We start from the raw sequence: 22,369 nt of genomic DNA, 5'->3' as shown, positions 1-22,369 counted from the left end.
AAGCCTTCCCAGATGAGTGGAGGCTGTTATAGCGGCAAAGGGGGACCAACTCCATATTAATGCCCATGATTTTGGAAAGAGATGTTCGGCGAGCAGGTGTTCACATACTTATGTACATGTAGTGTATATTGGCACAGAGATGATCAAACACTAGATCGTCTAAATGACTTAATAGGCTACTATTTTCAAGAGAATGATTTTAGTCAGTAAACATTTAGCAGTTTTATAAAACAGAATCCTTGGCACACTCAGTGATGCAAGGCAAACATGTCTCTTTAATGAGTTTATACCGTAACGAATCTTGTCTAAGAGAACAGAGAACCAGTTTATCAGACAGCCTGTCCATGGTGCTTTGAGTGTGTTTGGGTCATGTCTGCAGTGTGTCTGTCCTCACTAACGGGAAATACGCTTACGTATGTGCTTATGAGAACGGGAAAGGTAAAAAAATATGTTATTGAAACGGAGACATGTATTGAAAGACATTATGCAGTTTGTTATTGGTATAACTACATATTCAAACACAATTCTACAAATGTGCAAGGACAAAATCATAATTGATTAAACAAGTGAACAAATCAGTTTCTCTGAATCAGCGTTATAAAAAGTTAGCCGTTTTTCCCCCCTAAACATTTCAATAACATTTTAGTGCTAGGGTTTGTCATTGTGTATTGGCTGCAGAGAGAAGGGAGGATATTGGCTTTGATATTAATATCTCTATTAAAGTGTAGGCCTATTCTGCCACTGACTCCTTAACATATTATTCCTTTATCGGCACATGTCAGAGCAAACATCTCCTAAATGCTGCGACACTGAAAGACTATCCAGGCTCTGTAGGCTTTGCTAGGGACTCTGGGTAAAGAGTCAGGATTTGGTGATTTAAAATATAGATATATATTTTTTTGCTTTGTGCTGCAGCTTAAATGGGACCCTATTCCCTAAAGTACACTACTTTTGACCATAGGGCTCTGGCCAACCGTAGTGCACTATATAGGGAAAAGGGTGACATTTGGGACGCAGATCTGGTCCTGTCTTGTGTGAGAACAGCAGGGCAGACGAAAAGGCCATGTCCACTTCACAGGATAATGATCGTCATGATAACTTTATTTGTAAAGCACCGTTGTCTGGAGACGCACTCATGAGTATCAGATGTCACAAAGCGGAGGGAGAGATCTTTGGTGGGCTTTTGTGCAAAAGCGACCATTTAATTCCTTACTCTCTCTTATCCTTCTGGTGACTGGGGCATCTGGTGTGTCAGCTCCCAGGCATAGGGAGGCATCAGGGTTTGTGGGGCATGGTGGGTCTACAGCACTCCTCTGGCTGTGCAGGTTTAGGTTAAACAATAGGTGTTATAATCTACATTCTGCTCCAGTTTGTTTTACCGGTATGTTCAGAAAACATTCCTCTGTTACCCATTCTTCAACCGTCCCCCTCCTCACCCAGCCACCATCTCATGGTCTACCAAGGACACCCATCACATGAAATTATGCTCTAATCAGTGCCCCAATTCAGCCGCCCAGACGCCCCCGCGATGCCACTGCATTCTTCACCCTCGCATAGTTTGCCCAATGCCCCCCAGGAAACAAAAGACAAACAAAATATCTCCCAAAATAGTCCAAAAAAGCCCAGCCCAAAATAGCCATCTGGCAACTAGGCGTGAAGATGTTGTACTGTACACACGGACAGGGGCACATTGTTGGAGCTGAACCCATTGTGTTAGTGCTGCTGGGACTAGGTCCCTGTCTCTTTTGTGTGAACACCGTTTCAATTTAAGGGGCTTTATTGGCATGGGAAGCATATATATACATTGCCAAAGCAAGTGAAATAGATAATGAACAGTAAACATAATATTCCAAATGAATAGAGACATTTCACATGTCATATTATGTCTATATACAGTGTTGTAACTGTGTAAATAGTTAAAGTATAGAAGTCTCCCTGTATGACTGCTGGATACCTACCAGAGGTTGACATATCAGCACATTGTCAGTTGTTTCTTGTTGTGCATGCTAATAAAAAGTGTGTACCTTATCTTTGTGTGTGTGTGTGTGTGTGTGTGTGTGTGTGTGTGTGTGTCACAGGGGTAAGACAGAGAGTACTCTATTCAGGTTGTGTGTGTGGGGGGGGGGTATTTCTGCAGGTCTTGTCCATGCGTTGAAGAGTTAGATAAGAGGTAGAGGTACGGTGGAAAGGAAAGCAGGGACACTCTTTAAAAGTCTGTGTAGCGTGACTGCTAGCTCTCCCACACCAGACGCTGGGCCTGCTCGATGCACTCGAATACAATATTTACTTTTCACAGCACATTTCTCAAACACCCAGAGAGAGCGAGTGCCATTTGAGAATAATTAGGGAGAACAATTTGTTTTCAAGAAAGGGGAAAAACCCACAATAACTCTCTTCAGTCTCCTAACACTGGAATTCTTGGATTCATTCTAGAATGACAATTTACTTAGATCCAGGTATCCCTTGTCTATAAATCCCACATAGATTGTAATTAGGGGTGAGGTTGACTAATTTAGCTCTTAAGAATCGATTCCCAAATGATTTTTTAAAGTAGTCACTGTGGGTCTAAAGGGTTGGGGGGGGGGAATTGAAGTATAGAAGTGTGATTAATTATAGGAAATTACCATGACTAATAATTCTGAACACTGAACTGTTAGAATGAATGAATGACTTCAAAACTGAACTATTTTAATTTGATAATCTGTTAATTAAGGTTTAAGAACAAACATTATAGTCACAAAAGCAATATTCATAGTTTTTTTCATTACTTTCTGCTCAAAATGCAGTTACAGCAACAGAACAACGGACAGAAGAGGAAAAACACTGAGCCCAGGCACTGCATAACCTAACACTTGATAGAACACTTGAAGACAGTGATAGTGGTAGAGTACAGATTGAAGGTTTAGCCTAGGCCCTACACCAATGGCGGTCAGTGCCGTTTTAAGATGAGGGAGGGCAATTAATTTTGTTCTTCTCACGAGCATGGATTTATTTATCCTATAGCGTATTGGATGACTGTCATTCATATTCCGTTCATCAAGTTCAATGTAACATCGATAGGTTTAGGCTACTATATGATACTGACATTATCCCTATACCCATCATGAGGTTGCTACAACCTAGCCTATGAATGAAGGTTTACAACGTAGATGCACACAGGTTGAGAGAAACATTTGACGTGACAAACAGTGACACATTCAATACTGCCTTGTACACTCTTGCCTGCATCTACCTGATCTAGGGTGTACTCATTAGTCACACAGTTGCAAATTAGTTTCTATGGGACAAATTCAGGTACTGTATGTTAATCCCTGGTTTCGTTCCATTTGCTTCCATTTAAGAAGCATTTTTCAACAGAATCGGCGGAATGAATACAACCCTGATCACGCGGAAACTCAGTTCACTTTCATAGCAGCCACGTTGTATTCCTTCTCGCATCTATACGCTCTCACCTTCTCCCTTCGTGGACTTCAATGCACAACACATTACCTGTATGTGACCAGGCGAAAAAACCTTTCCAAGCGAAGCCATATCATAACCACTACACACAGCCTACATCGTTGTCCCCATATTAGCGGAAGTAACATCATCATAATCAACATAGCTAATAGAACTAACAAGTTAGTAAACCCGCTAAAATCATGCAGTAACATTAGTGTATAGTTAGTACGCAGTTTAGCAGTTACACCAGCAAACCCCGGTGGCAATAAATTAGTAAAACCAAAAGCTTACCTTGACTTGGAAGAGTTCTCGTGTTGTGTTGGATATTCATAGCCAGCTAGCTAACATAGCATCCCTCTGTTTGAGTAGGCTAAACTTGCTAGCTGCATTTGCTAGCTAATTCAATTAAACTATTTTGCTTCTCGTTAATCTTTGAAGAAATTGTCTTTCTCTCTCTTTGAGACATACTCAACACATTTTGAGCACTACAGTGCTAGCTAGCTGCGGCTTATGCTTTCAGTACTAGATTTATTCTCTGATCCTTTGATTGGATGGACAACATCTCAGTTCATGCTGCAAGAGCTCTGATAGGTTGGAGGACATCCTACGGAAGCTGTCATAATTACTGCGTTAGTCTATGGAAGAGGATGTGAATCATGATGAGCCTCCTAGGTTTTGTTTTGAAGTCAATGTACCTAGTGGAGGACAGAAGCTAGCTGTCCTCCGGCTACAGCATGGTGCTACCCTACAGAGTGCTGTTGAGGCTACTGTAGACCTTCATTGTAATAACTGTGTTTTAATTATTTGGAGACATGAATATATTTAGTGTAGTTTTATCTAAAAATTATAACTTACATGTTTTACAATGTCTATTTTTATGAAACTTACTGAGGAGGATGTTCCTGCCATTCCTCCTTTAAGGAGCCTCCTCTGGCCTACACTTGGCACAATTAGGGACACTTTTTGGATTTTAAGATTGAGTACAGTTTGAAGCTGTACACTGTTATGCTGTCACTTGCTAAATCATTAAGGCCACAAATAAGCCCAGTATTGCTCCATCATTCCACTTGAGAGAGATCTAGTAGTAACACCAGCCATGTTGTTCTGACACCATTCTAAATTACGAGGGTTTTTTCTCTCTTGAATGACAACTTGAGGGAGTCATTTTCCCATAAAGCCTGTAGGATGCTGATTGTCTGCCCTCTGTGGCCCCAGTGTAACACTGGACTGGTTTTATTATGGCGTGTGTGTGTAGTAGTAATAGGTATGCAGTGAAATGGCTCAACACATTGTGATGGTGATGGGAGTCTGCTCTGTGTATCTCTGTTTGTTTGACTTTGTCAAAGAGCTGCCGTGCTCTACGCTACCACTGACCAACCCCCTGACTAACCGCCAGCTCTCAGCACTGAATTAGTCCATTGTTTCTCCAAATTGTTCTGGCGTGCCAACCCCCTCCCACCCCCCGCCCCCTTGTCCCATCGTCATCGCCTCGATACAATCTTTCCAAATTAGTAAAGATCGGTGTTAAAATAGTTGTCAAATGGGAGGAGAGAAGGGTAAAGAAAGTTAGATCAATGTCACACATGCTTAGCAGAGAAGCGCAGGTGTTCCCGAGCAGACGCTTAGTCACATTGAAGTAGGTCTATGGGGTATACGGCTCCATTACCATCTGAGTCAGAAGTCTAAAGAGGATCTCCAATTTCGTTGGCTGAAATTCTTTTTGGGAAATGGTCTACTGAGCGAACTATTTATCCTAGTGAAGAGCATTTCAATAGTGTTTCTTCTCCAGGCTTGACATTCTACTGATACTCCACGCTGTAGCACGGTTGACATTTTTTTTAAGGTCCTCCTTTCCGATTGATCCGACATATGCAGTGTTTCCTATGAAGGCAGTCATGGGAACATTGCCTTCAAATTTCTATCGCACTATGGCGCGCATCTTCTGCGCTACAGATTGAAACAAAACCTAGGTCCAATAGCTACCGCTGCTGCGATGAACTACTGCAACAACAAACAAACAAATATTTATGTAATGATATTGAAAACAATATCACCAATGGTCATTTCTAAACCACTAATAAACCACTTTTTAGTAATGAACCACTATAACCCAGTGTGTTTCCCCCAGCCACCCGGTCGTAGGTGTAAGCAGGGCCAGACATTGTTTGGTTTGGCTGAGAGCTGAGGGGTTAGGTCCAGGTCCACTCCTACATACTCAGACCCAACGTTTTTTGTTTTCCCCTCATGTTCCTATGACAGGGTTTACACCATACACTTCAAAGAACCCTTTAATCCAGCCCTGCTTTGCATGGAGAGAGAACCTAGACTGTATGTTTCTGGTTACTATCTACCAATGTTGGTCTGGAGCCGACCCCGGGTTGGCCGACTTCGCTGTAAGTTAAGGATCTTGTTTGATTCTATAACAAATTTGTAATACCGACAATTCTGAAATCAAAGCGATCGACAGGCTTTGGAGTGTTCCTGAGCTTGTACTCGTTCTGTCTCCAATCCATGTCTCTCTCTCTCTCTTTTCACTGTTGGGTCTACTTTTCAACTCCAAGATGAATCCATGTCTTCAGCACTCTTGCGTTATGGTCTGCTTGATCAATTTCAATAGTTGTCTGCTCTGCTGCACGCCCAGTTTACAGGATACAAAGTGTATGATGAGTGTTTTCAGGGCATGCCTATAGATCCTGCAGACTGACTGAACAAGCAGAAGGACAGGGTTGGGGTTAATTCCACAAATTCAATTCTCTCTCCTTGTAAATTCCATTTATTTCAATTCAAATTCCAGGTCAGTCTTTTTTAAATTCAGAGATAATTCAATTGCTCTCAATTTCAATGTTAGGTAAATTCCAATGATTCATTTCCCACTTCAATATTATCCCCAACAATTCCACAAATTCCAATTTGAATTCAATTCCCTCAGGCTTTCAGGATGATCATGTCACTATTCAGACATTCTAGCTATACTTGAAACATATAAATACACATTTAAAATGGTTTAAAACAAACCCTGCAGTACAATTTTGGCACTAAGTGTATACCAGATGGGGATACATTTTTAGGATGGGAAATTATAATACACACCGCAATATACACGTGCACACACACACACACACACACACACACATACCGTTTACACACACTCACCTTGTTTGTACTCATGTTATACAAAAGTCAAGAGTTTAACTGGTAAAATGTTTAGTGTTTCAGTAATGAATAAAATGGTTAAATAGTTGTACATCTTTGCTTGATTTCTTTTGTCATTTTAATTTTTTAATTTGACCCCTTTTTCTCCCCAATTTCGTGGTATCCAATTGTTTAGTAGCTACTATCACCCGGGAGGCCCTCTTTTGTCATTTTTACTCATTCTGTTTTGCTGCATAACACACTTCCATTATTTGTCTACCCATATAATGTGGATCATTCAGGTCATTAGATGTATACGGTTCAGTAACAACAGAACACCGTGGTTGTAATGACACTTTAAACAGGTAGTTTGTAAATGTGTAGAATGTGTTTGTTTTGGGTCCACACTGGTAAGAATAACCCAACACAATGTTGAAACGCAGAACGCTTCCCACCACTAGATCACATAACTAGACGTAAGCTGGACGTGATCTGAACGCTGCCAACAATGTCGTAGAAGAAAGTGAAAGCTGCAACAGGGACTCTAACCAGGGCTCATCTGTGGCAAAGTGATCTCTAACGGCCATTGCCCAGAAAGCCTAGTATTCCTCTGGATAGAGGCAGTAGTCCTACAATGCTGGCATATGTCTTGTTACAATAGCCTATAGTAAGTATATAACATGATTGACACGAACGTAATAAACATCATGAAATGGCCTAGGAAGTGCCATAAGTGTAAGCCAACAGAATTCATTATTTTACATGAACCTGTTTAGCTGCATTTTTTTTTTGCAGGTCTTCTGTTTTCCCATATTTATTGATGAACTAATTTCCCATCATGAAAATGTATCCCTGCTCCCCCTATCAAAAACCTCCAATACCACACAAAGACATACTACTTTTTACTCCAATCTGACAACCCTCATAAAATACAACATGCACCAGTATCCCAAACTATTAAGTGAAAATAAGCATAGAACACAGCATTGGCATTCATTTCAGTGACAACCTGGTTGATTAACAACAACAAAGGCAGTGTAGAACACCATTGCCCAAAATGCATTGCTCCAATAACTTTGAAAATGTATTTTCCTATGAATACGGTTGCACAAATATTTGTGTCTTTTCAGTCGCACCAAAACACGTGTATTTTCACACGAATTAAGCAACACAAAAATGAAACAAATCTCCTGAAATACTTTTTGCACGATTTGAGAGTGTTTGATTGTGTTGGATCCGTCAATTTGACATGGATCTGTAAACTTTACATTGATCAGTACTCTATGTCTCTTCCAGATGGCTTCTGGAGACGCGTCTGACATCAGTGCCAGGAGATGTTTTCTCCAACCTAGTCAACATCTCAAGGATGTGAGTGAATCACCATCAGCACAAAACAGTCTCTTTTCACCGTTACGCCCTTCCTTGTCCCTCTCTTTCTATCGCTCTGATCATCATCACAAATTCTCACCTCCATTAAGCCACAAAGCTATTTAAATTCATAATATCCCGACTCCACATCATCCACCTGTCTATTATTCTCCCTCTGATCCAAATAATTGGGATCAGAGATCCAAGCCTTTTTTCAAGCCTCCTCTCACTCTCTGCTTCCTCTCTCTTTCTCCGCCCACACGCTCTCTCTTCCCCCCCCCTCCCCCAGATCTCTCTCTCTCTGTCCTCTCCTCCACTTGTGCAGATGATCTGTTCTCTGTTTAGTATCACCGCTGTCTGCTAATCACAGTTGGAAGAGCTAATGCGGTCCTAGAATAGGAATGTCAGCATTCCCACCGCAAGGGCCTAGGCATCGGCAAGGTATTCCGGTGGAGTCGCTGTACCGATTGGTACCTCGTTCAGGGAACGGGTTAGATGATGTGGTAAAGTATAAACTCAGTAGAAGAAGGTGGAAAAGGGTATCACCAAGCCAAAATGTTGAAATTGAGTTCTTTTTGACAACTTCTCTGAAAATATACACGAGCTAGGCCTTGATCCCAGCCTGAGGCCGGTGGCTGTGTCCAAGTCCTACATGAGGAAATAAGAGCAAGAGAGAGCAAAAGGAGATTTTTCCCCAGCACACCTCTATATTGCCCAACAGAATAGCAGGTTAGCGGTTTTCGTCATCAATCTTGTTCTGGGGGCAGCTCTGCGGAGTGGTTGCTAGCTGGCACAGCCAGAAAGTCATCAAATCTGATTTTACGCCTAACCTTAACCACACTGCTAACCCTAATGCCTAACCTTAAATGAAGATCAAAAAGTTTTTAAAAAATATATATATATATCATACAGTTTTACTACATAGAGAATTTTTGACTTGGCAGCTGCCCAGTTCTGCCACCAGGACACGACCCAAGATAATAAGCTTCAACCTGCACACAGAATACTGGAAAAGAGACCCTTTTTAACCTGTAGTCTTGACAGTCTCTAGACCGGAAGTACTTGTTTAACACCCTTTAATTTAGCAGCATGTAAATAGTATTTATTAGCAATCAGGAGCAATTCTAGTCTAGTGCACTGCACTTTGAATACTAACCCTGCTTTCTCACAACGAAGAGACTCATTCCATTTCTGATTTAGATTCATAATCTGTCTGTTTGTTTTATATGCCATTAGACTACACACGACCTACACAGTAGTTACTCAGTAATAACAATTGAAAGCAGTGGTACTGATGACTGGGTAATGGATATGTAGGCTGCATACATACCTGTTAAATTACCCATACATTTCAAGGCATTGGGAGAGGTGGGTAGTTAAGACTATAGGACTGAGGCTAAAGCTTGGCTTTGGATTGAGGATCATTAGTCTAGTAGCTTTACTTCTCACAGTGGTTCAGGTACACGCCCCTCCGTATTTATTTGGACAGTGAAGCTAACATATTTTTTTACATTGGGTTTATGCTCCAGTATTTTGAATGTTTCAATTGAGGCAACAGTACAGAATCTCACCTTTTTTATTTGAGGGTATTTTCATACGCATCTTTGTTTAGCTCTTATAGTGTAGTCAAAAGTTTAATATTTATAGCACGCAATGACTACATCAAGCTTGTGACTCTACATACTTGTTGGATGTATTTGCAGATTGTTTTGGTTGTGTTTCAGATTGTTTTGCCCAATTAGGACCTGAATGGTGAATAATCTAGTGTCATCTTGGAGTACCTTTTTATTGTAAATAAGAAAATAATGTTTCCGAACACTTCTACAGTAATGTGGATGCTACCATGATTATGGATCATCGTGAATGAATTGTAACGAGCAAAGATCATACCCCTACAAGAATGCTAGCCTCTCCTGTTATTGGTAATGGTGAGATGTTAGAATTTGATTTGGCAGTATGATGTTTGTTCCTCTGTAAATGTCTCACTAATCATTATTTGCGATTCATTCCTGATTTATCCATAATCATGGTAACATCCACATTTAATGTAGAGGTGTTCAGAAACATTTTCTTTTTTTTACAGTAAAAGTTACTCCAAGATGACACTAGATTATTCACCATTCAGTTCCTATTGGGCACAATGTAATCCAAAGGACAAACAAAACAAACTGCAAATGCATCCATCACGTTTGGAGAGTTACAAGCTTGATGTACAGTGCCTTTCGAAGGTATTTAGATCCCTTTCCCTTCTTCCACATTTTGTTACGTTACAGCCTTATTCTAAAATAGATTAAATTATATTCTACCTTCATCAATCTACACTCAATACCCCATAATGACAAAGTGAAAACAGGTTACTTTTTAAATGTGTACATGTATAACAAAAATATAAACCAGAAATACCTTATTTACATAAGTATTCAGACTGCTATGAGACGCGAAATTGAGCTCAGGTGCATCCTGTTTCCATTGATCATCTTTAAGATGTTTCCACAACTTGATTGGAGTTCACCTGTGGTAAATTCAATTGATTGGACATGAGTTGGAAAGGCACACACCTGTCTATATAAGTTCCCACAGTTGACAGTGCATGTCAGAGTAAAAACCAAGCCATGAGGTCAAAAGAACTGTCCACAGAGATCCGAGACAGGATTGTGTCGAGGCACAGATCTGGGGAAGGGTATCAAAACATTTCTGCAGCATTGTAGGTCCCCAAGAACACAGTGAACCCAATACTCTTCCTAGAGCTGGCCGCCTGGCCAAACTGAACAGGGAGGTGACCAAGAACCCGATGGTCACTCTGACAGAGCTCCAGAGTTCCTCTGTGGAGATGGGAGAACTTTCCAGAAGGACAACCATCTCTGCAGCAATCCACCAATCAAGCCTTTATGGTACAGTAGAGTGGCCAGACTGAAGCCACTCCTTAGGGAAAGGCACATGATAGCCTGCTTGGAGTTTGCCAAAAGGGACCTAAAGGACACTCAGACCATGAGAAACAAGATCCTCTCTGGTCTGATTAAACCAAGATCGAACACTTTGGTCTGAATGCCAAGCGTCAGATCTGGAGGAAACCTGTCACCAACCCTACGGCAACCCTACGCCAACCCTACGACCCTACATCCCCACAGCATCATGCTGTGGGGATGTTTTTCATTAGCAGGCACAGGGAGACTAGTCAGGATGGAGGGAAAGATGAACGGAGCAAAGTACAGGGAGATCCTTGATGAAAACCTGCTCCAGAGCATTCAGGACCTCAGACTGGGGCGAAGGATCACCTTCCAACAGGACAACGACCCTAAGCACACAGCCAAGACAATGCAGGAGTGGCTTCGGGACAAGTCTCTGAATGTCCTTGAGTGGGCCAGCCAGAGCCCGGACTTGAATCCGATCAAACATCTCTGGAGAGACCTGAAAACAGCTGTGCAGTGACGCTCCCCTTCCAACCTGACAGAGCTTGAGAGGATTTGCAGAGAAGAATAGCAGAAACTCCCCAAATACAGGTGTGCCAAGCTTGTAGCGTCATACCCAAGAAGACTTGAGGTTGCAATCACTGCCAATGGTGATTCAACAAAGTCTTGAGTAAATTGTCTGAATACTTATTTAAATGTGAATTTGTATATACATTTTCTACAGTTGATAACCTGTTTTTGCTTTGTCATTATGGAGCATTGTCTGTAGATTGAGGGATACATTTTTTTTTATAATAAGGCTTAATTTAACAAAAAGGGAAAAGGTCAAGGGGTCTGAATACTTTCCGAATGCACTGTCGTTGTTGCGTGCTAGGAATATGGGACCAAATACTATCCTTTTTACTACTTTAATACACAAATAAGTGAATGTATCCAAATACTTATGAAAAAAAACATCTTCAAAGGGGGGCAAGATGCATAAAGTTATTTCATTTCTAAAAAGTACAACCGATATGTATGAAAATAGCCTCAAATGAAAGGTGACATTCTGTACTGTCGCCTCATTTGATCTCAAATCCAAAATGCAGATCAACAAAGTTGATCTTCACTGTCCAAATAAATACGGAAAGGAGTGTAGATGACAGTAAATCACATGTTGTATAATAATTGGAATGTTTGCGCAATACCTTTTTAATTGTATTTGTTCAAATGTTACACAGTAAAACCATATGTGTAAAGAATGTGGAGGACAGAGTAATAAAATGAAAGACCTATTTTACAAAGATGCCGTATGTCTTTCTGTATGTTGAAAATTCCTATATGAAAGTATGATGGTTTATTCCTTTCAGATACATATCAGTGGACGTAACACTGGCAGGACTTGAGAGGCATTCCTTCTACAATCTAAAGAAAATTACCCACATGTGAGTAGAGGATATGTACACTCCCTTCCATATGTATTTGGACAGTGAAGATAAAAATAATTTGTCTCTATACTCCAGCAATTTATATTTGTGCTCGAACGTTTCATATGAGGCGACAGTACATAATGTCACCTTTTTAATTTGACGCTATTTTCATACAAATCTGTTTTAATGTTTAGAAACGAAAGCACTTTCTATATCTAGTCCCCCCAATTTGAAGAAGTCATGAAAATACCCTCAAATAAAAGGTGACATTCTGTACTGTAGCCTCATATGAAACATTTGATCTCAAATCCAAAACGCTGGAGCTTCACAAAATGTTTTGCTTCACTGTCCAAATACATATGGAGGGGAGTGTTTTTTTTCTTCTTCTAATAATGACTCTTATTAAACACATTATGGTGAGGAAGTTAGACCAATTTGCCTTGTTATTTTCAGGATCGTAAATAGTGTTCTCCCCTTCCATGCCGCAAACCATTGCGAGCGCCAGCATATGCATACACGGTCAACAGATATTCTAGAACTGTTACCCAACAGCGTTTCCATAACAGTTACGGTTGACGACAACATTTCATGACATCTGAAGAGCGTGGCTTTTGCCGTCCCATCTTACTCTGGGGCAGCACTTTAGCGAAGTGCCTTCTGACATAATGACGTTGGAGAGAATAATTGATACATAGAGTATCGGTCTCCTGTCCATCATCGCTAGGTCTGCGTCTAAACAGACAGACGTAACAGTGTGCAACTGGGGATGTTAGGAGAGAGGGACAGCCAACAGTCGATGTGGTTTTCCTATCCATGCCTGAGCTGCTGTAGAGGCGTCTCATAAACAGCATGTTGGTTTGCGTAATGGCCTTAGTCGTCTCTATATCTGCGTCTGATGTATGTTCTCTCTAAGGTCTGACCGCTAAGTTGCATGGGATGAGGTAATTTATTTGCTTTGCGTCAAGACTAATCAAGCTGCTTCATCACAATAGTACAGAACACTGGCTTTCCCCTTATCTCGTATTCCATTGATGTCCATCAGCACAGTCCCCACTGTGACAGGCTCTGAGAGGGAGGGAGGAGGTGGAGAGTGGGATGGGGTAGAAGGGTGTAGGGTAGCAGTTCACTGCACACAGACACACCAACTCAGGGACTGAGAGGCAGGGAGGGAGGGAGGTAGTGGAGGATGAAGTAGGGTGGAGGTTGGAAGGTAGCTGTTCACTGCACACACACAGTGGCTCAGACTCTCAGTGGTCAGAACATGTTGGCTAAGGTGCTGATTGCGGTTACCTAGGTGTGTGAAGGAGGGCTAGGATCACACGTTCCCTAGCTTTCATCCACACTGCATGGGTTAGACAAGCAAAGAGGAGAGCCCCCCTTGGCCCTCTCTTTGGCCGATGGGTGCACCAGAGTCAACACACGAATGAAACGTTAATTGAACCTTGACTTCCAGGGTTGGATGTATGTGGAGACTTTGGAGATTTTCCTCCTGGTCTTTCCGATAGACAGACATGCACCTTGCCCTATTCTGTCAGCACTTTGTGTGTGTGTGTGTGTGTGTGTGGGGGGTCTTAGGGTGTGTGAGTGCATGTAAGTAAACGCGTTTCACTGTTAGTCTACACCTGTTGTTTTACGAAGCATGCGACCAATAAGATTTGATTTGATGTGTGTGTCAGTGAACCTAAAGCACGTACTTGACTTTTAGAGAGCATGAAAGGAAACTGTAAAAGGACTAGCGGGGATGAATACAACCCTATATACTACACAACATGTCCTGTATGTTCAGTGACACAGGAATGTCAAATTACTAAGCAAAGCAAAGGATGCATGAGCACTTAATCCTAGGATACACAGAAGTACATTTCAAACTGGAAAACATCATGTTTACTGTCATTTTTAAGGTGTATTTGTGTTTTCCATTTCAGAGAGATCCGGAACGCAAAGAGTCTGTCGTACATCGACCCAGAAGCATTTAAGAACCTTCCAAACCTGAAATACCTGTGAGCTCATTTAGAAATCCTATGTGTATTATAAGCATCTTTTTTTTCAAAATCAAAACCATCTTGGCTTTGAAAACGTTAATGTAAGTGAAAAACTGACAATGTTACTTTAACACAAGATACAATAGATGAGACTTGTCTTGAAATATTTGGCTTTGGCAATAATTGAGCAATTATTTCCAATCTATTCAACTTAAAAGGTTCCTATTGTATATGCCAATACTGGCACTGTCATGTTATATTTTATACTCTGTGGTTGCTTGATTGGTGAGGGAGTCTGCTTGGTCACTGCCAGCTATCTTTCCATCTCTCTCTTGGTTTTGATTGGGATAGTCTGCTTGGTCATCGCCTGCCAGCTATCTAACCATCACTCTCTTGGTTCCTTCTAGGGGTATTTTCAATACTGGCCTCACCCTCTTTCCTGATCTCACCAACATCCACTCAGATGATATGAACTTTATACTGTAAGCAAACTACATTACTAATACACACTACCTTTGTTAGCACTATACTCAAGTAGGTACTGTCTCACAAGTATTACAACCATAACATTCCATATTTCAGTAGTATTTCTATACATTCCAGTATTCCATTCAATACGTCAGTCATTTGTCATACTAAATGTGGAAAATAATGGCATTTTTATTCGTAAGTCGATTGAGGTTTAAATCTATTTTATGAGACTGACATCACACACACACTCCTCTACATATTTATTTGGACAGTTAAGCTACAACTTTTAATTAAGCTCTGTACTCTATACAAAATAGCATTTGAGGGGACAGTACAGAATGTCACCTTTTTTTAATGGTATTTTCATACATATCGGTTTAATCGATTTAGAAATGAAGGCACTTTATGTATCTCGTCCTCCCATTTTGAAGGTGTCATAAGTATTTGGACAAATACACTTATAGTGTATCACATTTTGTCAAAAGTTTGTGACTCTACAAACTTGTTGGATGCATTTGCAGTTTGTTTTGGCTGTGTTGTGTTTCAGATTATATTGTGCCCAAAAGAAATCAATGGTAAATGTTGTGTTGTCATTTTGGAGTCACGTTGTGGTTAAATAAGAATATAACATGTTTCTGAACACAAATGTGTCATGAGTGAATTGTGAATAATGATGAGTGAATAAGTTACAGTGGCATAAATATCATACCCCACCCAAAGAGGGCATGATCAGTGAAATCAAAATGATTGCATCTTTAACTTTCTCATTCATCATTATTCACGATTCTTTCATGATTATCCATAGTTATGGTAGCATCCACATGAATGTAGAAGTATTTAGAAATATAAATATTCTTATTTACAATAAAAGTGATTCCAAAATAACACACTACATTATTTACCATTCATTTCTACTGGGCACCACCTAATCCGAAACGCATGCATCCAGTTTGTAGAGTCACAAGCTTGATGTAGTCGTTGCGTGCTAGGAATATGGGACCAGATACTAATCTTTTGACTAAATGTAATAAACTATTAGTGAATTTGTTCAAATACTCATGACACTATATACATAAAGTGCTTTCATTTCAAAACAGTTTGTATACATAAACAGATAAGTATACAAATACCCTTAAAAAAAGGTGAAAATATGTACTGTCACCTCATATAAAGCATTTGGTCTCAAATCCAAAATTCTGGGGTATAGAGCCAAATGAAGGAATGTAGCTATACTGTCCAAAACACACATGTAGGGGAGTGTAGAAGCACCATGTCCTCTCTCTAAAGAGTTGTCTTACTTATAGTAAGGATTTTCCAATCCGTTATGTCTCGCCTGTCGTCTAATGCCAATGGTTACTATAGTGCTAGGAGATGTACTTAGGTATTTTCCATTCTGTGGCATTCCATTCCTTTTGTTCTACAATCAGACGAGGCTTTCTATACATTACCGATCAATAGTTTTAGAACACCTTCTCATTCTAGGGTTTTTATTTTTTTAAACTATTTTCTACATTGTAGAATAATAGTGAAGACCTCAGAACTATGAAATAGCACATGGAATCCTGTAGTAACCCTGTAGTAACCAAAAAAGTGTTAACAAAATCAAAATATATTTGAAATTCTTCAAATAGCCGCCCGTTGCCTTGATGACAGCTTTGCACACTCTTGGCATTCTCTCAACCAGCTTTGAGGTAGTCACCTGGAATGCATCTCAATTAATATCTGTGCCTTCTTAAAAGTTCATTTGTGGGATTTCTTTCCTTTTTAATGCATTTGAGCCAGTCAGTTGTGTTGTGACAAGGTAGGGGTGGTATACAGAAGATAGCCCTATTTAGTGAAAGACCAAGTCCATATTATCGCGAGAACAGCTCAAATAAGTAAAGAGAAACAGCAGTCCATCATTACTTTAAGACCTGAAGGTCAGCCAATATGGACCATTTCTTTGAAAGTTTCTTTAAGTGCAGTTGCAAAAAACCATCAAGCGCTATGATGAAACTGGCTCTCATGAGGACTGCCACAGGAATGGAAGACCCAGCGTTACCACTGCTGCAGAGGATAAGTTCATTGGAGTTACCAGTCTCAGAAATTGCAGCCCAAAAAAATTGCAGCCCAAAAAATGTCAAGTTCAAGTAAAAGACACATCCCAACATCGACTGTTCAGAGGAGACTGTGTGAATCAGGCCTCCATGGTCGAATTGCTGCAAAGAAACCACTACTGAAGGACACAAATAATAAGAAGAGCCTTGCTTTGGCCAAGAAACACAAGCAATGGACATAAGACCGATGGAAAATTGTCCTTTGGTCTGGAGTCCAAATTTTCATTACAACCGCCATGTCTGTGTGAGACGCGATGATCTCCGCATGTGTATTTCCCACTATAAAGCAATGAGGAGGAGGTGTTAAGTTGTGGGGATGCTTTGCTGGTGACACCGTCTGTGATTTCTTTAGAATTTAAGGCACACTTAACCAGCATGGCTACCACAGCATTCTGCAACGATACGCCATCCAATCTAGTTCGGGCTTAGTGGGACTACCATTTGTTTTTCAACAGGACAATGACCCAACACTCCTCCAGGCTGTGTAAGGGCTATTTTACCAAGAAAGAGAGCGATGGAGTGCTGCATAAGATGACCTGGCCTCCACAATCCCCCGACTTCAACCCAATTGAGATGGTTTGGGATGAGTCGGACCGCAGAGTGAAGGAAAAGCAGCCAACAAAACAACAGAAAAGCATTCCAGGTGAAGCTGGTTGAGAGAATGCCAAGAGTGTGCAAAGATGTCGTCAAGGCAAAGGGTGGCTATTTTGAAGAATCTCAAATATAAAATATATTTTGATTTGTTTAACACTTTTCTGGTTACTACATGATTCCATATGTGTTATTTCATAGTTTTGATGTCTTCACTATCATTCTACAATGTAGAAAAATTGTAAAAATAAAGAAAAACCCTTGTAGGTGTTCTAAAACTTTTGACCGGTAGTGTATTTGCAACACCACCTAATTTCCTCTTGTATCTCCTCAGTGAAATAGCTGATCATCCCTACATATCTGAGGTCCCAGCAAACTCATTCCGCGGTATTACCAACCAAGTGCTGACCGTGTGAGTACACAGCCATAGCTCTACAGCTTCACTGGTGTCTTCACTGTGGACTATAGGCCATTACATTACCCTTGCTTGCAGTCTGAGAGTGCTGTGACCAGCACAGAGATGTTCTCACAAATGTCTGTTGGTGAGAAAAGACCATTACATTAGATGCCAAAGCCATGGTCACATTGACAAACTGATTCAGGACACAACTAACCCAATACATCGACCGATGTGGTTCAATTTTGTTGGGGAGAACATAACACAGTGAAATATTTTACAGAAAATGTTGTAGTGATTTTGGTCACTGAATTGCATACACAGGCAAATACTCTGCACAAAAAATATACATGTTATTCAACAGCTGGAATTGGCATTACTGATTTAATAGGACCTGTACAACCAGACAGATTCAAAGTTAGTCAGTGGGTTGGTGCATAAAATAACAGTTTTGACTTTAATAAATGTTACTGTTATGAATGTTTTCTGATGTGTTTATTCTCTTCCAGGATGCTGTACAGTAATGGCTTCACCGACATTCAACATCATGCTTTCAACGGGACCAAACTGGATGCTGTGTAAGTTATTTAGCTTTTTTCATTAACACAAAATAATAGAATAGAATGGTATAGTATAGAAAATAACAGAATAGAATCGAAAATAACAGAATAGAATGGTATAGTATAGAAAATAACAGAATAGAATGGTATAGTATAGAAAATAATAGAATAGAATGGTATAGTATAGAAAATAACAGAATAGAAAATGAAATACTGTATTAGTAGCCACATGCAACTCTCTGCTTGACCCTGCTGACACAAAGCCATGCAGGACAAAGCACTGAAGCAGCAAGGATTCTTGTAAATGTTGTATTGTTGTTGACCTCTTGCTGTTGGAATGAATTACTGTATAAATGGATTGTAACAGTGCTTTGGAGGAAGAGTCTTCTCATAGAGAACCGTACCTCCAGTACTTCTCTGTTGTTACAGTTATGATATCTTTCACTCTGGCTTAACAATCAGTCATTTCAAACCCCTTCATTTCAACAAAATTAAGTTACTTAGTATTTTGACTGGATTAAACTTTTTTTTTTTTTTTTACATCTGGAATGAATATTTCCTTACTCAAAATTACACTTATTACGCTACACAAGCAGTAGGATCACGGTTCCATCTGAACTGGTTCTCCCAGACGTGCTAAGAGAGGTTAACCCCAGCCTTGATTAGGAAGCCCTAGTTCTCCTGATTTAAAAAAAATATATACATTTTAAGAAGACAATTTCAGGAAGTCTGCATCAAAGCACCAAAGGAAATGTATTTCCCCATAAGGGAACAAAAAGTCGTATTTTCATCTAGATTTCATCTTACTGAGACTAACCTGGATGAATGAGGTTTCAAATTGAAATGTAAGAAAACAATCATTGCTTTCTGTGTCACTACACTGTCCTGATGCACCCCTCCTCCACTCCGACCCCAATATTATATAAAGACACGTAAAGATTACTTACTTTTGTTACTGTTTTCTCTTTAACCCCAAAATTCACCCCCCTCCACCCTCCTTTTTGTCACTTCTCTCTAGCTTTCCCATCAGGATATGAAACATTAATATAGCTCTGACCCCCACCCCATCCCCCCCACCCCTCAATTTAACCATTCACCTCTAGTAAAACCCTAGCTGGTCCTTATGGAGTTGTAATTAGACCAATGGGCAGTCACTGTAGTCAGTCCTACCACACTGCTGTTTGGGTTGGCACGCACAGAGCGTGCTTAGAGAAAAAACTGATCCGGGAGTGTGTGTATCGGTGTGTATGTGTGTTTTCTCAGAGCGAGAGCTGATCGCAGAGCTGTAACACCAAGACAAACACTCTCCCACACACGTTTATTATCAAAATTAGATTTAGGGACTTTACAATATCTATTTTAAAGGTGCAGCGTGTTTCTGATGTACCTTCTCCGATGGTGGGACGGCTCATTTAAAACAACACTCAGGATAAGACCCGAGTCGTCCCGAGGTCTGTGTTACTCCAGGAAGCGGGGTACATAAACAGTAGAACGTGGTGTGATGTGGATAGTGAAAATATTGTAGCATGTCTCCGCGCTAATCAGCATGATTATGGTGATTGAAGTGTGTCGGTTACATTCTTGTTTGCGTGTGTGTGTTTTCTCTCCAGGTACCTCCATAGGAACAAGCATCTGACCAAGATGGATGAAAGAACGTTTGCTGGCACTGTTAGTGGCCCAATGCTCCTGTGCGTAATTACTCTATTATTTAACCAGGAAAGTCATATAGAGATGAGCATCCTTTTTTTTTTCAAGTGAGCCCTGGACAGAAAATACCTCTCACTGCACTGCCCAACATGTTCAGTTCCTATTCTGAAGTTATAGTTGCTCAAACTACTTTGAAAGAATGGTACAAATGCATCCAATGTTCCTACGTTCCAGTCTTAAATGTCAGTTATTTGTCTTATTAAACAGAGAGATACAGTATGTTCCAATAATGTGATATTAATCTTAGAGTGTTTTGCAAAGATTTGTGAGTTGGGTTTGGAACTTTTATAGAGAAAGTTTATATTGGAGTCCAAAATTATCAGACAATTTAAGTATCAAAAATTTTAAATAATTACTAGAAAACAATCATTTTTACAAAGCCAAATGGGTTCAAATCATACCTTCCGTAATTCATTCATGGCAAAGTTTATTTCTTTTTGTACCTCTCTATTTTCCCATAAAAGTGGAGAATGAGTGAGAAACATGTCTGGGAGGAACACAGTTCAGAAATCATGAAAATAGCTTAGCGACAGCTGGGATTTTGACTGGGAAATCGGACGCAGATTGTGTGTGAGTGTTATAGAAACGTTAAACTTTTCCTTCCCTTCTCGGTTTTGAGAGTCATAGTGGAATTAAATATCCCCTTCCCTTTCTGAGGAGTTTGATGCAGAAACCTTACCTCTGTTGTCTGGTTTCTGAAGTAGTACTCCTAACACTGTGTCCTCTTTAATACGTTTTTAATAAGTCAATCTGTTCCCCAGCCTTGTTCAGTACATCAGAAATGCGGCCTTCCTTCCTACGTTCCTTGAAGTAATCACTGATCTGAATTGGTTGGATTGGTGAAAGCAATAAGGTTGTTAACTTGCTTATACCCATTCAATCACGTATCTCTATGCTAACCTCAAGGGGGGAAAAAAAAAGGAAGGATGCATATTTCTAAAGTATTGGAACATGTCTTAGTCCTGGCTGAGTGGTGAGGTCATCCACATGAGGTCATGGCCTAAACATCTCCCAATGACAAAATCAGACCGCCGGCAGGTCTTCCACACACTATTATTATCCAGTGTTTAGAGAGAGAGAGAGAGAGAGAGAGAGAGATGCCTCTGGAAAAGAGAGAGAGAGAGATGCCTCTGGAAAAGAGAGAGAGAGATGCCTCTGGAAAAGAGAGAGAGAGAGATGCCTCTGGAAAAGAGAGAAAAGAGAGAGAGAGATGCCTCTGGAAAAGAGAGAAAGAGAGAGAGAGATGCCTCTGGAAAAGAGAGAAAGAGAGAGAGAGATGCCTCTGGAAAAGAGAGAAAGAGAGAGAGAGATGCCTCTGGAAAAGAGAGAGAGAGAGAAAGAGAGATGCCTCTGGAAAAGAGAGAAAGAGAGATGCCGATGCCTCTGGAAAAGAGAGAAAGAGAGATGCCGATGCCTCTGGAAAAGAGAGAAAGAGAGATGCCGATGCCTCTGGAAAAGAGAGAGAGAGAGATGCCGATGCCTCTGGAAAAGAGAGAGAGATGCCGATGCCTCTGGAAAAGAGAAAGAAAGTGTGATTTAATTTTATGCATTGTTTGGCTTGTGTTTCTGTTTATTATTATTATCTTATTAAATCATTTAGCAGATCATTTCACTGATACACTAGATGAGGAAACATCTTGTTAATGTTTTGTCCCCCACTTGGCCCCTCGAAGGGGGAGTGTAGGTTACACTATGTGCTGATAATACAGTCACACAGGATGCTGAAGGAGAAATGGAATACCCAAATGGCACCCTATTCCCTGTATAGTGCACTACTTTTGACCAGGGCTCCGGTCAAAAGTAGCGCACTATATAGGGAATAGGGTGCCATTTGGGATGCAACAATGGATGTGAGCTTGTACTGATTTGTGACTTTATGTCCCAGTGAGGTTCAGTCTTTGGCATGGCAACGTGGACAATAAAAAACAGAATGTTTAATTAGATAAAGGCGATGGAAGAGTGGTGGACACTCTTGCGGGAACAAGATGTATTGTTGCGTTGTATTTTGCGTTCTGTTTCGGAAAGATCGCAAGTCTAACAATTGGGGAATAAATAGGCATTTGTCAAAAATGTGTATCCCAGATTTGGAGAATGTGCAAAACGGGTAGCCATGCATATCATAACAACTAGAGAGTGGGGAGGTGTTGCTGTCCTAAACAGTACAAAACCATATCTTCACTAGGCTTCATCTGTTGTTAGGCTTTAATGATAGTACTGTCTATGGCCCGTGCCATGGCCTATGATTCCAAATACCATTACAGCACTTCTGCACACACACGTTCCCCCAAGGTGACATATTATGTGAC

General features: G+C 40.5%; 1 protein-coding gene across 1 annotated transcript in view; it reads left to right on the top strand.

Annotated features, from left to right (window-relative positions):
• The window catches only part of LOC118398508 (thyrotropin receptor), a 37,901-nt gene that overhangs the window by 1,878 nt on the left and 13,654 nt on the right, over positions 1-22,369 (top strand). The window contains exons 2-8 of the mRNA XM_035793897.2: positions 7,870-7,941; positions 12,200-12,274; positions 14,185-14,259; positions 14,649-14,723; positions 17,734-17,811; positions 18,306-18,374; positions 19,967-20,044. Coding sequence (XP_035649790.1) covers positions 7,870-7,941; positions 12,200-12,274; positions 14,185-14,259; positions 14,649-14,723; positions 17,734-17,811; positions 18,306-18,374; positions 19,967-20,044 — 522 coding nt within the window. The remainder of the gene's footprint in view (positions 1-7,869; positions 7,942-12,199; positions 12,275-14,184; positions 14,260-14,648; positions 14,724-17,733; positions 17,812-18,305; positions 18,375-19,966; positions 20,045-22,369) is intronic.

Source organism: Oncorhynchus keta, chromosome 19, assembly GCF_023373465.1.
Source record: "Oncorhynchus keta strain PuntledgeMale-10-30-2019 chromosome 19, Oket_V2, whole genome shotgun sequence".
In the NCBI taxonomy this organism is placed as follows: Eukaryota; Metazoa; Chordata; class Actinopteri; order Salmoniformes; family Salmonidae; genus Oncorhynchus; species Oncorhynchus keta.
The sequence above is the reverse complement of the archived record's forward strand: the minus strand, read 5'-3'. Positions and strand labels throughout refer to the sequence as shown.